At 39.8% G+C, this 17990-nt stretch overlaps 3 protein-coding genes across 6 annotated transcripts in view; 2 read left to right on the top strand and 1 right to left on the bottom strand.

Moving 5' to 3' along the window:
- The window catches only part of LOC139549612 (zinc finger protein 664-like), a 438201-nt gene that overhangs the window by 131703 nt on the left and 288508 nt on the right, over window positions 1-17990 (bottom strand). The window lies entirely within an intron of this gene.
- Window positions 1-17990, top strand: part of LOC139549671 (uncharacterized) — a 520909-nt gene that overhangs the window by 237695 nt on the left and 265224 nt on the right. The window lies entirely within an intron of this gene.
- On the top strand, window positions 5408-12553 carry LOC139552364 (zinc finger protein 850-like). Its single transcript, XM_071364032.1, has 2 exons — window positions 5408-5522; window positions 8531-12553. Exons 1-2 carry the CDS (start codon window positions 5408-5410, stop codon window positions 10507-10509), a joined length of 2094 nt encoding a protein of 697 aa, XP_071220133.1. The 3' UTR covers window positions 10510-12553.

Below are 17990 nucleotides of genomic sequence, written 5' to 3'. Positions count from 1 at the left end.
CTAGGTCATGCCAGTAGGTTACAGTATGTTGTATCTCTCTAGGTCATGCCAGTAGGCTCCAGTAGGTTGTATCTCTCTAGGTCATGCCAGTAGGTTACAGTATGTTGTATCTCTCTAGGTCAACCCGCAGTGCCGCTTTGTGGACAACGACTCCCCTTGTGAGGGCTGAGAGACATCTTGTCAGTATATCCATAATCTTTGGTGAAGCCAACCCAACTCTCGCATTGCATTATTGGGGGGCACGGTGTGTAGTAAAAACATCACTACATGAAAATCACTACATGCCGTGCCCCCCAGTCTGCGGTCAGCAGATAGACCCTTCTCAAATATATATGTTAAGTCACTTTTTGGAAACGGAACGGAGAAAACAAGGGGTAGCTTGTTCTCTACGTCGTCTGATTCTAGACATATCAGTCATCATCCTGGGCCCTCCGTTGAAGAGGTATTGACGAGCCAACTCTGAATATCCAAAGTTAAAAACACATGGCGGTACTTACTGGTGTTAAAAAGATCTATCTCCACCTCTTCATCTTTCAATGTGACAGTAATCTCCCCTTCCTTCTTCACTCCAAAAACTGCGTTCTCTTCTTTTACTGTAACATCTTCCTCCTCTTTCACTCTGAACGCATCTTCCTCTTCTTTCACTGAAACGTCTATCTCTTCTTCTTTCACTGTAACAACCTCACCCTCTACTTCTTGTTTTACTGTGACATCCTCTTCTACCTTCTCCTCTTTCACGACAATGTTCAGCCCCAGAGCTTCTTTCTCTGTCCAGCAGACCGCCTCTTCTTTAGCAGCAGGGGAGTAGTTTACTGACCTCATGTTCGGGGATGTTAGCTAGCTAGCTATCATTAGCGACTAGGCTAGTGCTAACTTAACCAGTCAGCTACTATGGCTGACTAATACAAAATAACGTAATATTATATTAAATAGGTTAAAAAGTATATACGACAGAAGTGTGTCTAAAACACAGTAGGTAATACACACCGAAAGCGTATAAATAGCTTGAATCTTTCGGCTATGTTGGATAGCAAGCTACCGAGGTGGTTGACGAGCTGTTTATGAAGAACCGTCCACTAGATAATACGTCACGCTGGCAGCGTCGCCTGAAAGACGCACATCGCCGTCTGCTGACTGGAGGGGAAACGCAGTTGAGGATCATATTTTATTTTCAGACAAAGATTATTGTTGATGGATTTAATTAAATAATACCATTATACTGAGACATACAAAGACATGAAATGTGTTGATTGATTAGTGCGAATAAAAAATGTTTACTACAGCACATTTAAGGCAGTTTCATTAAGTCAAACTAAATCTAAATAATTAGCAAGCTACTGTAGGTCTATACTGCTCCTACATGGTGTAACAATACATCATGTAGATGTATATAATGAACAGACTAGGTCTATACTGCTCCTACATGGTGTAACAATACATCATGTAGATGTATATAATGAACAGACTAGGTCTATACTGCTGCTACATGGTGTAACAATACATCATGTAGATGTATATAATGAACAGACTAGGTCTATACTGCTCCTACATGGTGTAACAATACATCATGTAGATGTATATAATGAACAGACTAGGTCTATACTGCTCCTACATGGTGTAACAATACATCATGTAGATGTATATAATGAACAGACTAGGTCTATACTGCTCCTACATGGTGTAACAATACATCATGTAGATGTATATAATGAACAGACTAGGTCTATACTGCTGCTACATGGTGTAACAATACATCATGTAGATGTATATAATGAACAGACTAGGTCTATACTGCTGCTACATGGTGTAACAATACATCATGTAGATGTATATAATGAACAGACTAGGTCTATACTGCTCCTACATGGTGTAACAATACATCATGTAGATGTACAGGTGAAGTCGTAAGTTTACATACACTTAGGTTGGAGTCTTTAAAACTCGTTTTTCAACCACTCCACAAATTTCTTGTTAACAAACTAGAGTTTTAGCAAGTTGGTTAGGACATCTACTTTGTGCATGACACAAGTCATTTTTCCAACAATTGTTTACAGATTATTTAACTTATAATTCACCGTATCACAATTACAGTGGGTCAGAAGTTTACACTAAGTTGACTGTGCCTTTAAACAGCTTGGAAAATTCCAGAAAATTATGTCATGGCTTTAGATGCTTCTGATAGGCTAATTGACATCATTTGAATCAATTGGAGGTGTACCTGTGGATGTATTTCAAGGCCTGCCTTCAAACTCAGTGCCTCTTTGCTTGACATCATGGAAAAATCAAAAGAAAAAATTGTAGACCTCCACATATTATTTCCTAACCATTCACAATGCTGGCTGAGGTACGAGTAAAACATAACATATTATTTCCTAATTGTAAAATTATCTCCACTCCTTTATCAACTAGTTTAACCAGAATAACATGAGTTGTGTCCTTCAGACTGTTAGACTGTTAGTCCATAATCAACTAGTCTCTCACTGTTTAACCAGAATAACATGAGTTGTGTCCTTCAAACTGTTAGACTGTTAGTCCATAATCAACTAGTCTCTCACTGTTTAACCAGAATAACATGAGTTGTGTCCTTCAAACTGTTAGACTGTTAGTCCATAATCAACTAGTCTCTCACTGTTTAACCAGAATAACATGAGTTGTGCCCTACAAACTGTTAGACTGTTAGTCCATAATCAACTAGTCTCTCTCTGTTTAACCAGAATAACATGAGTTGTGTCCTTCAGACTGTTAGACTGTTAGTCCATAATCATATTCAGCTATTTAGATGTCATGTATTGTCATGTTATGCTCACTATAAGAAATCCTGAATGTACTGAAATGCCTGGAGCGGATGTGTTAATTCATAACCCATCATTTATACCTGTTAATTCATAACCCATCATTTATACCTGTTAATTCATAACCCATCATTTATACCTGTTAATTCATAACCCATCATTTATACCTGTTAATTCATAACTCATCATTTATACCTGTTAATTCATAACCCATCATTTATACCTGTTCATTCATAACCCATCATTTATACCTGTTAATTCATAACCCATCATTTATACCTGTTAATTCATAACCCATCATTTATACCTGTTAATTCATAACCCATCATTTATACCTGTTAGTTCATAACCCGTCATTTATACCTGTTAATTCATAACCCATCATTTATACCTGTTCATTCAGGGGCGGTTCAGGCAGGCTGGCACGCTCCCTGATCTTACTTGGCAGGACCTAATGGAGATCCATAATAAACCCCAGGAAGAGTAGCTGCTGCCTCGACAGGAACTAATAAAATCCCTAATAAACCCCAGGAAGAGTAGCTGCTGCCTCGGCAGGAATTAATGGGGATCCATAATAAACCCCAGGAAGAGTAGCTGCTGCCTTGGCAGGAACTAAAGGGGATCCATAATAAATACAAATACTTGTATCAATATATTTGTCTCTCTTTTCTCTCGGATTCTAAAATGCTAATTAGCATCAAAGTAGACAACATGCAAGACTACAAATCCCTGCATGCTCCTGCATGTCATCTCTAGCTGACACCGTTCACAGAATTGTCCATTGAAATAAATGTTGACAATTTGATCATTGCTACATGAAGGCCTGATTGGTGGAGTGCTGCAGAGATAGTTGTCCTTCTGGAAGGTTCTCCAATCTCCACAGAGGAACTCTGGAGCTCTGTCAAAGTGAACATCGGGTTCTCTTTTACCTCCCTGACCAAGGCCCTTCTACCCCCATTTCTCAGTTTGGCCAGGCGGACAGCTCTAGGAAGAGTCTTGGCGGTTCCAAACTTCTTCCATTTAAGAATGATGGAGGCCACTGTGTTCTTGGGGACCTTCAATGCTGAATACATTTTTGGGTACCTTTCCCCAGATCTGTGCCTCGACACAATCCTGTCTCAGAGCTCTATGGACAATTCCTTTGACCTCATGGCTTGGTTTTTGCTCTGACATGCACTGTAAACTGTGGGACTTTATATAGACAGGTGTGTGCCTCTCCAAATCATGTATAATCAATTGAATTTACCACAGGTGGACTCCAATCAAGCTGGAGAAACATCTCAAGGATGATCAATGGAATCAGGATGCATCTGAGCTCAATTTCGAGTCTCATAGTAAAGGGTCTGAATACTTAAATACATTTGCAAAAATGTGGAAAAAAAGTTTTGGGTTTGTCATTATGGGGTATTGTGATGTCATTATGGGGTATTGTGTGTAGATTGATGAGGGGGGGAAATATTCAATTTTAGAATAAGGCTGTAATGTAACTGAATGTGGAAAAAGTGAAGGGGTCTGAATACATTACGAATGCACTGTATACCACTGGCAGAGTTTTCTACCACTGGCAGTTTTGTACACAGTCACGTGATACGTGGTATAGAAAAGTCCAATCTTAGGAGAGTACATGGGAGGCACTATACTGTGTGTCTGCAGGTGTCTATCTGGTCAAAACCACTGATACAGGTGCCCCTCCACCCTCTGGTGGGATGAATCATGTCTACAGAGAAACCTAGATTCAAATACTTAGATTTGTGTGTATTGGGTTGTGAAATTGTTAGATATTACTTGTTAGATATTACTGCACTGTCGGAGCTAGAACCACAAGCATTTCACTACACCCACAATAACATCTGCTAAACACGTGTATGTGACCAATAAAATGTGATTTGATTTTGATTTTCAATAAACGTCCTATTTATCAAAGGTGCTTTTGGCTGGGGTCAAAATGACTCCATAGGATTTGAATTTGTTAAAAGTCCATATTGATACAGAAACACTAAACCATGATTTAGATTTAATAAGAACAAGTTGATTGACAAAGTCATGAAAAATTGGAGGAATTGAATAACCTACATTTTGGCTATGATAAAAGATATGCCTCTGGGGTCAAAATGATCCATGTCAGAAGTATGGTTCAATGCAAATGTGTAGTGGGTGTAAAGTTTGTTTTAAACTCTCACTCATTAAACACGAATCAATCAACACATGCTTCTCTTTGAACGACTTAATATAATATTAAACTTTTATGAAATAAATGAAAAATAAACTTTTGGTTCCTCAACTGCGTTTCCCACTCCAGTCAGCAGATGGCGATGTGCGTCTTTCAGGTTCAGGCGATGCTGCCAGTGTGACGTATAATCTAGTGGACGGGACGCTCCTTCAACAACAACAGCTAGTCAGACACCTCCGTAGCTTTCTCGCAAACATAGCTACAACATTCACGCTCTTTACACTGTTTTGGTGTATATTAGTCGCTGTGGATTAAACACACTTCTGTCGTATGTACTTGTTGGCCCATTCAATTATATATTTACGTTGTTTGTCAGCTAGCTGGTTTGCTAAGTTAGCTTAGAACTAAGCTAGTCGCTAATGCTAGCTAGCTAACATCTCCGACCATGAGTTCACTAAGCTACTCTCCTCCTGATAAAGAAGAGGAGATCTGCTGGACGCAGAAAGAAGTTCTCGTTAAAGAGGAAGAGAAAGATGTTACACTACAAAATCAAGTAGAGGGTGAGGATGTTACCGTGAAGGAAGAAGAGAAAGACGTTACGGTGAAAGAAGAGGAAGACGCATTCAGAGTGAAAGAGGAGGAGGATGTTACAGTAAAAGAAAAGGAGAAAGATGAGGATGCAGTTTTTGGTGTGAAAGAGGAGGAGGGGAAGATTACTGTCACATTGAAGGAGGAGGAAGAGGAGGTTGGAGATCTGTTTAACACCAGTAAGTACCGTCTCTGCAGTCGTTGAACCAATATGCAGTAAAGGGGCTCCGCCTTCTGGATTGAGTTATTCAAGATTCATTCTTAATGCAGGGTGAAGCATTGCTTATTGTGGTCTGTTAACTGCCCTCTGAGGTGTACAATTCACTTCCAGTGAACTGATCTCTAGTCAAAAGTGGTTCCCTCAGTAGGTCATCTTAAAGATACAAAAAATGTAAAGCACCTTACTGGCAACTCCACTTACCAAAATTTTAAGAAACACAGCCATGTCTATATATTTTGCATTGTAATTTGCAATGAATTATGTATTGTATTATGTAGAAGGGTGGCCTTGCTCGAGCCTTGGCTTGTGCGAGCCGGAACGGCTAATAGGTCATCTCCTGTTTCTGAAGCGTGAGGAAGACTCAGGGGTTTTATGTAATGTTATGTACACTACCGTTCAAAGTTTGGGGACACTTAGAAATGTCCTTGTTTTTTAAAGAAAAGCACATTTATTGATCAGAAATACAGTGTAGACATTGTTAATGTTGTAAGTGACTATTACGAGTCTTATAGCAAATGGTCTGAATACTTATGTAAATAAGGTATTTCTGTTTATTACCTGTTTTCACTTTGTCATTATGGGCTATTGATGACATCCCTCTGAAACAAGATATTCTAACCATCAGAAAAACTTCTTCCTTAGCCTACTCCTCCCGCTGCTGCTGGCCTTCGTAAATTCTGATGTTATGCTCCTATAGTTTCTGGTAATAGGCTACACCAGCAGTCGCTATGCTCCTATAGTTTCTGGTAATAGGCTACACCAGCAGTCGTTATGCTCCTATAGTTTCTGGTAATAGTCTACACCAGCAGTCATTATGCTCCTATAGTTTCTGGTAATAGGCTACACCAGCAGTCGTTATGCTCCTATAGTTTCTGGTAATAGGCTACACCAGCAGTCGTTATGCTCCTATAGTTTCTGGTAATAGACTACACCAGCAGTCGTTATGCTCCTATAGTTTCTGGTAATAGGCTACACCAGCAGTCGTTATGCTCCTCTAGTTTCTGGTAATAGGCTACACCAGCGGTCGTTATGCTCCTATAGTTTCTGGTAATAGGCTACACCAGCAGTCGTTATGCTCCTATAGTTTCTGGTAATAGGCTACACCAGCAGTCGTTATGCTCCTATAGTTTCTGGTAATAGGCTACACCAGCAGTCAGCAACCTTTTCCATTTGGTGCCAAGTTATCTGACCATTTCTACTGATCTGGTGCCAGTTGTGATTTTCATATTCACATTTTATTGGAACAGTTTCATTTAATTTATAATAGTAATAATAATTATAATAGTCTTTGTATCTCAACATCATTCTCTGTGGTTAATCTACATTCTATTTAAATTAAATTGTAAAGAAACATTTTTATTGACATTGCTAAGTTTAAAAAAAAAAACTACATAAAGCCAGTTTTTAAAATTATGAAATGCACTCGAACTATGTATCATTTAGTGTCTCTTTATGTTACGATTTAAGTCCAAACTGTAACTAGGCCACTCAGGAACATTCAATGTCATCTTGGTAAGCTCCTCCAGTGTAGATTTGGCCTTGTGGTTAAGGTTATTGTCCTGTTAGTACAGTTTTTTGTATTCAGATATCTGAAAATGCACTCTACCTACGTAACATTTTGTGGCTCCTTATGTTACGCTGGGAAAACAGTTTTCGCGGGCACAGAAATCCTAAATAATTTCAGAGTTGGCTAAACCCAATGGTTCTAACCGAGAGTTACCTTAACTTTATTGACAACACCCAAATGGATACTGTCATGAACGCGGTTCTTCAATAATTACACATCATTCTTAATACCGTAGCTTTTTAGTTAGTCACATGTTCAACTATCATCAGCTGATCCAGGAAATCATTTTCTGAATGACAGTCACATGACAAACATCACAACATGCAACCACAACCAAAGTGCTTCTTCATTCATTACTCTGGTAAAGACAGTTATGCCGTGCTCCACGTTGGATCCAACATCCCTAACAAATTGATGTTTATAATGTTATTGTCTGCTTGATTTACAGTAGGGTCTCGTTAGTCTGTTTGGACACGGAGATACTTTGCTCATAATGTGTAGAGAACTGTTCCTTGATGGATAGGCTGTTGTACGACACACAGAGCTATTTTCCTTTATTTGTTGTTAGGTGAAGTTATGGGCGAATTTGGCAAACAGTGTACAAACCCTCATTGTCAGGCTGATGGAAAAGCTAGACAAAAAGCATTTTACTGGTTGAAGGTTTTTTTTAAGTACAAAGCGGTTGATTTGCGATGATGACACAAACATATTTTAAGCAGGACATTCAAACGAGCCTTACAATTATAATCCAAAGTAGTGTGAAATGCACTCATAAGCAACCTGGAAATGGAGGTTACTCCCCTGAGTTTTCCCCCAATCACATTCAGAATACTTTGTGAAAAACTAAAATCTTTGCTCACCATTTTCGCTCCAGGCAGATATACTACATACAATTTTATTAAACACAGAAAGGGGCCTATATTGGAGACCAAAGTCGTCTGGCACACTGCTTAGAGTTTCAACAACATGAATAACTTATTTCAAATCTACACGCTTAGATGTTACTACTAATGTGAAAACAAGACAATATATGACTGTTCTTGCTCATTTTAAGACAAATTTCAAATAATCATTACATTCATTACAGACGTCAATTGTTGTACAACATCATGGCTACGCTGTTGGCATCACTTTTTACAGTGGATTTCCGCTGTTGTGGGCCTTTAACCATCTGTCTGACTTTGTTGTTCACACAGGAGAGAGACGGGACTACCGTGGGTCCTCTGGGGAGCCTCAACAACCTCATGATGCTGACAAGGCAGAGAAGAGTTTCTCCACATCAGAACACCTCAAGAAACACCAGCAGAGATCCACAGGGAAGAAACCTCACTGCTGCTCTGACTGTGGGAAGAGATTCACCTCCTCAGCAGGCATTAAAATTCATCAGAAGATCCACACAGTAGAGAAACCTTATAGCTGTCAATGTGGGAAGAGTTTTACTCATTCAACCAGCCTGATATCACACCAGAGAACACACACAGGAGAGAAACCATATAGCTGTAATGAATGTGGGAAGAGTTTTATTCACCTAAGCAGCTTGATGTCACACCAGAGAACACACACAGGAGAGAAATCTTATAGCTGTGGTCAATGTGGGAAGAGTTTTGATACATCTAGCCATCTTATTGTACACCAGAGAATACACACAGGAGAGAAACCTTATAGCTGTGGTCAATGTGGGAAGAGTTTTGGTCAATCTAGCACTCTGACTCTTCACCAGAGAATACACACAGGAGAGAAATCTTATAGCTGTGGTCAATGTGGGAAGAGTTTTAATACATCTGCCCAACTGACTCTACACCAGAGAACACACACAGGAGAGAAACCTTATAGCTGTGATCAATGTGGGAAGAGTTTTACTACATCTGCCCAACTGACTCTACACCAGAGAACACACACAGGAGAGAAACCTTATAGCTGTGATCAATGTGGGAAGAGCTTTGCTGTATCTAGCACTCTGACTCTACACCAGATAATACACACAGGAGAGAAACCTTATAGCTGTGATCAATGTGGGAAGAGTTTTGTTACATCTGGCAATCTGAAGATACACCAGAGAACACACACAGGGGAGAAACCTTTTAGCTGTACTCAATGTGGTAAGAGTTTTACTCAGCTAAGCAACCTGATATCACACCAGAGAACACACACAGGAGAGAAACCATATAGCTGTGGTCAATGTGGGAAGAGTTTTGGTCAATCGAGCACTCTGACTCTACACAAGAGAATACACACAGGAGAGAAATCTTATAGCTGTACTCAATGTGGTAAGAGTTTTACTCAGCTAAGCAACCTGATATCACACCAGAGAACACACACAGGAGAGAAACCATATAGCTGTAATGAATGTGGGAAGAGTTTTATTCACCTAAGCAGCTTGATGTCACACCAGAGAACACACACAGGAGAGAAATCTTATAGCTGTGGTCAATGTGGGAAGAGTTTTGATACATCTAGCCATCTTATTGTACACCAGAGAATACACACAGGAGAGAAACCTTATAGCTGTGGTCAATGTGGGAAGAGTTTTGGTCAATCTAGCACTCTGATTCTACACCAGAGAATACACACAGGAGAGAAATCTTATAGCTGTGGTCAATGTGGGAAGAGTTTTATTACATCTGCCCAACTGACTCTCCACCAGAGAACACACACAGGAGAGAAACCTTATAGCTGTGATCAATGTGGGAAGAGTTTTACTACATCTGCCCAACTGACTCTACACCAGAGAACACACACAGGAGAGAAACCTTATAGCTGTGATCAATGTGGGAAGAGTTTTGCTGCATCTAGCACTCTGACTCTACACCAGAGAATACACACAGGAGAGAAATCTTATAGCTGTGATCAATGTGGAAAGAGTTTTGGTCGATCTGGCCAGCTGACATCACACCAGAGAATACACACAGGAGATAAATCTTATAGCTGTGGTCAATGTGGAAAGAGTTTTGGTCGATCTGGCCAGCTGACATCACACCAGAGAATACACACAGGAGATAAATCTTATACCTGTGGTCAATGTGGGAAGAGTTTTACTACATCTAGCTCTCTGACTGTACACCAGAGAATACACACGGGAGAGAAACCTCATAGCTGTGATCAATGTGGGAAGAGGTACACTGATAAAAGATCTCTGATTAAACATCAGAAAATACATGGAGTTGTTTCATGATATCAATGAATTAATGTCACAATGTGGAATGTTTTAACATTGTAGTGGGAGTATTTTAATGATGTCACAATGTAGAATGTTTTAACATTGTAGTAGGAGTATTTAAATGATGTCACAATATAGAATGTTTTAACATTGTAGTAGGAGTATTTAAATGATGTCACAATGTAGAACCCTAAATGTTTGTCCCCTGTTCTATTGATTTGAATGCAACACTTCAAAATGTAGCGATCTATTTTCTACTAATTGTCCTCTAATCAGGGATGTACACATTATTCCCATATTCTGTGTGGTTTTTGAGCTTTTAGTTTTAACAGGACGCGTAACCTCATCTCCCATCTGTCACACAAATAATTTTGACATGATATCGATGAGTGATGACAAACAAGGGTTGTGTTCCTTTGTTTAGCGACCCCTACATTTAAATGCATCGCCCCAAAATGTAGCTGACTGTTTTCTGCAGGTTGTCCTCTAACCAGTGAGGTAAAAGATATCTCCCATTTCCATGTGTTTTTTAGTTGTTAGTTTCAACAGCACCTACAACCTGATGTCCCCCCTAATTGAATTCAGTGATTTATTGCTACTTGTCAAAACAACAGCGTTTCTGGTGCTTGTGCAGTTTATAAGGAGCTTGTTTTTAAAAATATTATTATTGTGGCAGATGTTTGTGTATATACCACATGTTAGGTTTTCAATTGATCCCAAACTGTTTCTGCATATTGGTTATTGATTTGAACATGTTAAACTGTGTTTTGACATTGGGCTATCCTACCTAGCAACTATGCAACCAAATATTTCATATTTACATTTCATTTGGTAATGATAATTATTTATGCAACCAACTGACAATTATATTGACATTGTTGCCCTGTTTTTAGAATATCAAGGTTAATTCTCACATGTGCCAACCCAAATGTACTAGAGCATGACATTGGGGACTGGGCCCCGATCCAACAACATGCCTATCTAGTGAACCCTGAAAAGAGAGAGAAGCTCCACAGTGAGGTGGAAAGTTACTACGGATATTGCAGGAGTTTCCTCTTGAAATCAGACATGTCTGTGGTGAGAACAACCTGGTTGCTGATTGTCTCAAGGGGGGCAGTCAAAATGTTTTGTGTTTTGCGTTTAGCCAGTGCGTTGCCATGGATCACAGTTTATTTTGACTGTTTTTCTGTATTGGAGGTGTGTTTTGATTTGATTTGAGTTTTGTTTGGGCTCGTTCCAAAGGGACGAGAGTTCTAGAAGCTAGTGAGTTTTAGGTTTCTTTGTGGGAAAAATAAATATTGTTTTTAATTGTTGTTAGACAGACACCATGTTTATATTGGTGATGGGGAAGCATTGTAGTTGATTATAATGTGACATGGAAGTTGTTTTCTGTTGGTGGTGAGCATTCTCTTAAGCTTTTGGTTTTTCCATTTATGTTTTGAGGTTGGACTTTAGCACGTATAGCTCGTTAGCACGTAGGACGCACTGATTGGTGTCACCTCGTTAGTCAGTATGTGTTACACCTGTGCTGGCTTGTCCATCTCGTTAGTGGGAAGGTGTTCCACCTGAGCTGGTCCAGGTTCTATTTAAGAGTGTCTGGCCCAGTGCTGCAGTTGTCTTGATAGATGTGGAGAGTCAACACCTTTAGTTGCTCCACCTTTTTGGTTTGCGTCCTGTCTTTAAGTTTATTGTGGGTTTTTCTTTAGTTTTCCTCTTCTTGGGCAGATTTAGTGGGTCTCATGGTGGGTGTCTTTTTTCGGTCCCAGTTGTTGTTACTAGTCAATTGTCAGTGGACACCCCTATGGTGACTTTCAGAGCCCATCCTAAAAAAAAAATTGAATTTTGGGATGGATATTGCATCCAATTAATATTTTTATCAATGGCATTTCCTTAGGGTGCCCATTAGTCTTTCAGTTGTTAGTCTTCTGTTTATTGTGTACTAAATATTTATGTTTTTCATTTTTTTATTTGTTTTTTCCTGTGAAGCCCTTGTGTTGCATCCATGTCTGAAATGTGCTGTATAAATAAAGCTTGATTTGATTTCAACAAATGAACCCAATGACTGACCAATCAACAGATTCTTGGTCCCTTTTAGTATTTGTTAATGAATACAGTATATACATATGAGATGAGTGATACATAGACTAAGATACAGTAGAATAGGATAGAATACAGTATATACATATGAGATGAGTAATACATAGACAGATACAATAGAATAGAATACAGTATATACATATGAGATGAGTAATACATAGACTAAGATACAGTAGAATAGGATAGAATACAGTATATATATATATGAGATGAGTAATACATAGACTAAGATACAGTAGAATAGGATAGAATACAGTATATACATATGAGATGAGTAATACATAGACTAAGATACAGTAGAATAGGATAGAATACAGTATATACATATGAGATGAGTAATACATAGACTAAGATACAGTAGAATAGGATAGAATACAGTATATACATATGAGATGAGTAATACATAGACTAAGATACAGTAGAATAGGATAGAATACAGTATATATATATATGAGATGAGTAATACATAGACTAAGATACAGTAAGAATAGGATAGTATACATTTAGGTTGAAGTCATTAAAACTCGTTTTTCAACCACTCCACAAATTTCTTGTTAACAAACTATAGTTTCGGTGAGGACATCTACTTTGTGCATGACACATGTAATTTTTCCAACAATTGTTTACAAACAGATTATTTAACTTATAATTTACTGTATCACAATTCCAATGGGTCAGAGGTTTACACACTAAGTTGACTGTGCCTTTTAAACAGCTTGGACAATTCCAGAAAATGATGTCATGGCTTTAGAAGCTTCTGATAGGCTAATTGACATCATTTGAGTCAATTGGAGGTGTACCTGTATTTCAAGAACTACCTTCAAACTCAGTGTCTCTTTGCTTGACATCATGGGAAAATCAAAATAAATAAGCCAAGACCTCAGAAAATAAATTGTAGACCTCCACAAGTATGGTTCATCCTTGAGAGCAATTTCCAAACGCCTGAAGGTACCACGTTCATCTGTACAAACGCAAGTATAAACACCATGGGACCATGCAGCTGTCATACAGCTCAGGAAGGAGACATGTTCTGTCTCCTAGAGGTGAATGTACTTTGGTGAAAAAGTGCAAATCAATCCCAGAACAACAGCAAAGGACCTTGTGAAGATGCTAGAGGAAACAGGTACAAAAGTATTTGTATCCACAGTAAAACGAGTCCTATATCGACATAACCTGAAAGGCAGCTCAGCAAGGAAGAAGCCACTGCTCCAAAACCGCCATAAAAAAAGCCAGACTACGGTTTGCAACTGCACATGGAGACAAAGATCGTACTTTTTGGAGAAACGTCCTCTGGTCTAATGAAACAAAAATAGAACTGTTTGGCCATAATGACCACCGTTATGTTTAGAGGAAAAAGGGGGAGGCTTGCAAGCTGAAGAACACTATCCCAACCGTGAAGCACGGGGGTGGCAGCATCATGTTGTGGGGGTGCTTTGCTGCAGGAGGGACTGGTGCACTTCACAAAATAGATGGCATCGTGAGGTAGGAAAATTATGCAGATATATCGAAGCAGCATCTCAAGACATCAGTCAGGAAGTTAAAGCTTGGTTGCAAATGGGTCTTCCAAATGGACAATGACCACAAGCATGCTTCCAAAGTTGTGGCAAAATGGCTTAAGGACAACAATGTCAAGGTATTGGAGTGGCCATCACAAAGCCCTGACCTCAATCCATTGGGCAGAACTGAAAAAGCGTGTGCGAGCAAGGAGGCCTACAAACCTGACTCAGTTAAACCAGTTCTGTCAGTAGGAATGGGCCAAAGTTCACCCAACTTATTATGGGAAGCTTGTGAAAGGCTGCCCGAAACATGTGTCCCAAGTTAAACAATTTAAAGGCAATGCTACCAAATACTAATTGAGTGTATGTAAACTTCTGACCCACTGGAAATGTGATGAAAGAAATAAAAGCTGAAATAAATAATTCTCCTATTATTATTCTGACTTTTCACATTCTTAAAATAAAGTGGTGATCCTAACTGACTTAAGACAGGGAATCTTTACTACGATTAAATGTCAAGAATTGTGAAAAACTGAGTTTGAATGTATTTGGCTAAGATGTATGTAAACTTCTGACTTCAACTGTACAAGATGAGTAATGCCAGATATATAAATTTATTAAAGTGACTAGTGTTCCATTCCTTAAAGTGGCCAACAGTCTGGTGGCCTTGAGATTGAAAAACAGCTTCTGTCTCTCGGTTCCAGCTTTGATGCACCTGTACTGACCTCGCCTTCTGGATGATAGCGGGGTGAACAGGCAGTGGCTCGGGTAATAACAAAGAACAAATGTGTGTACCTGAGGGGAAATTCACTTTCATACAGCCAAAATGGGTGAGAAATTACACAAATATCAGTGGACAATTTGCACTAATTTAAATAAACACAGATGGAACATATTCTCTTTTGCTGACGTGATGAACCACTAAGGGGACATAAATATTTACCATCTAAACCATGTGTGACCTCTCACCTCTCTGGCTGTAAAAGTGTTCTTCCTAACCAGTCCCTCAACAGCTCTCTGACTGAGCTCCACCCTCACTGGGTCTTCAGAGGAGAGGAAGGCTGAGGAGGGATGGAAGGATGAATGGATCAGTCAGTCAATAAAGTGTAGAGCTGCTGTCTGACAAAATCACTATTTTGGTAGTTCATTAAAGGAAATAAGGCTTTATGACTGCTGAATACCAACTATCAATCACTTAGATCATGTATTTTCAGGTAGAGATACATCCTTGGGACGTTCCTAGCCCGTTGAAGTTGACCTTTAAAAGGGTTAAGGTTAGGGTTTAGGGTAGGAATGTCCCAAGGATTCCAGATAGCATTGACCATTGTGCATTCTTCTGTCTCTTACATAGCAGGTGATGAGTTCTGAACTTGAAGTCCCTGGTTCGAGCCCAGGGCTGTTACACATTATTCAGTCTCTTTTACATAGCTGGTGTAAAGGAAAGACAGACAAGACAAGTAGGTGCGCAGGTCATTATGGTGATTGTAGTTTAGAAAATAGCATCTAATTATACCAATCTGTGTGTGGGGTTGTTTGAGAAGAATGTGATTGTCAGCCCTAACAATCCATTCTAGCACCTCATCAGGCTCTGAAAAAGTCTTAATTGATGACGTGTTCCTTCTATTCCAGGGGACAGCAGAGGAACTTCATCGATTCCACTCCTTCATCAATACAAGCAGTGAACATCTGAAATTCACCCTCACCTTTGATGTGCATGAAACAAGTTATCTGGACATTTTGACTAAGAGGGAGGGGGGTGGTTTTAGCACAGGCCTATACAGGAAGCAGACGGACAGGAATTCCCTGTTACGCAGAGACAGCTTCCACCCTACACCCCTAAAAAAACTATTGTAATACTTGAGTAAAGAAAACATTTAAAATGTAAATTTGTAATTTTAATTTTGTAAATTTAAAACAAAAAACCTAACTGTTTGTCCTTGTAGGTAACCAGATCGTGACTACAACTAAGTTACTAAGTCTTTAACCACACTGTGTTGTTACACTGGTGAGTAAAAACTCATGCTTCCTACACTTTAACCTGTTGTCTGAAAATAAAATGTAAATTTTCGTCAACTGCGTCCAGTCAGCAGATGGACTAGATGCCGCTTAGGCCGCCCGCTGTGACTCCGTCAAGAATTCAGCAGAGCAAGTTTGTATGAAGGTCTGGTTATTAAATGGGTTCATAGTTCAATAGTAATATCCTCTAAAACGCTCTGGGGACAAACTTTGCTGCCCTGTTTCCAGTTGTCCACATGGCTGGGAGAACCTCTTCAAGTAAGTAAATAGATTTTGAAAATGTAAAAACAACGATGTATTATTAGCTAACTAGCTACAGTGAAAGGCTAACTCAAATGAGCTGCTAAACGAGCTAACTAATTGGCTAGCTAGCTATCTAACCAACTTCAAATACTGTATAGATAGCTAGCTAAGTGAATTAAATATCACCAGCTAATCCACAATGACCTGGTGATGTAAAAGTCTAATAATTACATTGTCTTCCATATTCCTACAGATACCTTGTAACTGGAGATTCCTTCAAAACGATTGCCTACAGTTACCGTGTAGGGCACTGCAAGGTTGGGTGACCAGGGTCATCTGGGACTGCCTCCTGGAGGAATTCAGATGTGTGAAGGCTACCTGTGTCCTGCGTAACTCCATGAGGATGGACACGAGGACCAGGAGGGGATCTGCAGCTCGCCGCCGTGTCCCAGAGGAGGAGTCTGCTGCTCTGCAGGATGTTTCAAGGATGGGGTCCAACAACGCAGCCAGAGAGGCAATCCGTGTGCAGGAGATCTTCACCTCCTCCTTCTTCAACGAGGGTACTGTTCCCTGGCAACACCATAGACTACACTATGCACAACCAAAGGCTCTTTTAAGAGGGTGCTGTTCCCTGGCAACACCATAGACTACACTATGCACAACCAAAGGCTCTTTTAAGAGGGTGCTGTTCCCTGGCAACACCATAGACTACACTATGCACAACCAAAGGCTCTTTTAAGAGGGTACTGTTCCCTGGCAACACCATAGACTACACTATGCACAACCAAAGGCTCTTTTAAGAGGGTGCTGTTCCCTGGCAACACCATAGACTACACTATGCTCAACCAAAGGCTATTTTAAGAGGGTACTGTTCCCTGGCAACACCATAGACTACACTATGCACAACCAAAGGCTCTTTTAAGAGCCATTCACATTGCAATAAGAGTATTCTTCCATTTACTTAGCTATGTCAACTGCAGTTATTTAATTCCCAGTTTGTCTCCCTTTGATTTCTACTTCTCAGGTGAGGGTGCTGTTTAGGTAAGGGTGTGATGTCTGTGCAAAAACAAAACAGGCTGTTTTAAATCACTAATATTGAAAACATGTAGAACAATTAGACACCCTATAACCCACACCTACACACTCATGTATCAATCTGATTGATGGATTGTGTTGTGCAGTAAGCAGGCTCAGGTGTATAACTGTGGCTCCTTCCACCTTCAAAGAATAGGCAAGAGGGCCAACCATGGACAATAGTAAGACACTTCATTATTTCTATAACTACGCTATATTGTTTGTCCTTGTGGGTCCGTTCATGTTCTTCAGCATAAAGTACTCTGCAGCCACTTAGTGTGGTGTGGACACCAGGTGAGGCCACACACAGATTCCTGTTGAACACTGTGGCTTTAACTACCTTATTTTCTCAATAACGGTCTCTCTCCTTCACTTCATCCCTCTCTCCCCTTCTCCCTAAATCCTCTGGGTTATATCAGCTGTGTCGGTGAACCCCTCCTGCATCTGAACTGGCTACATAGAGGGCACAGCATGATCAGAGGTGAGAGGTCACTTGGTCAGGTCAACAGGAAGTATTATTAAAGAGATGCTTTACATTGAAATACAGATAGATGCAGTAGTCCCAGAGTT

This window comes from Salvelinus alpinus, chromosome 2, assembly GCF_045679555.1.
Source record: "Salvelinus alpinus chromosome 2, SLU_Salpinus.1, whole genome shotgun sequence".
NCBI lineage: Eukaryota > Metazoa > Chordata > Actinopteri > Salmoniformes > Salmonidae > Salvelinus > Salvelinus alpinus.
This window is presented reverse-complemented; position numbering and strand designations above follow the sequence as displayed.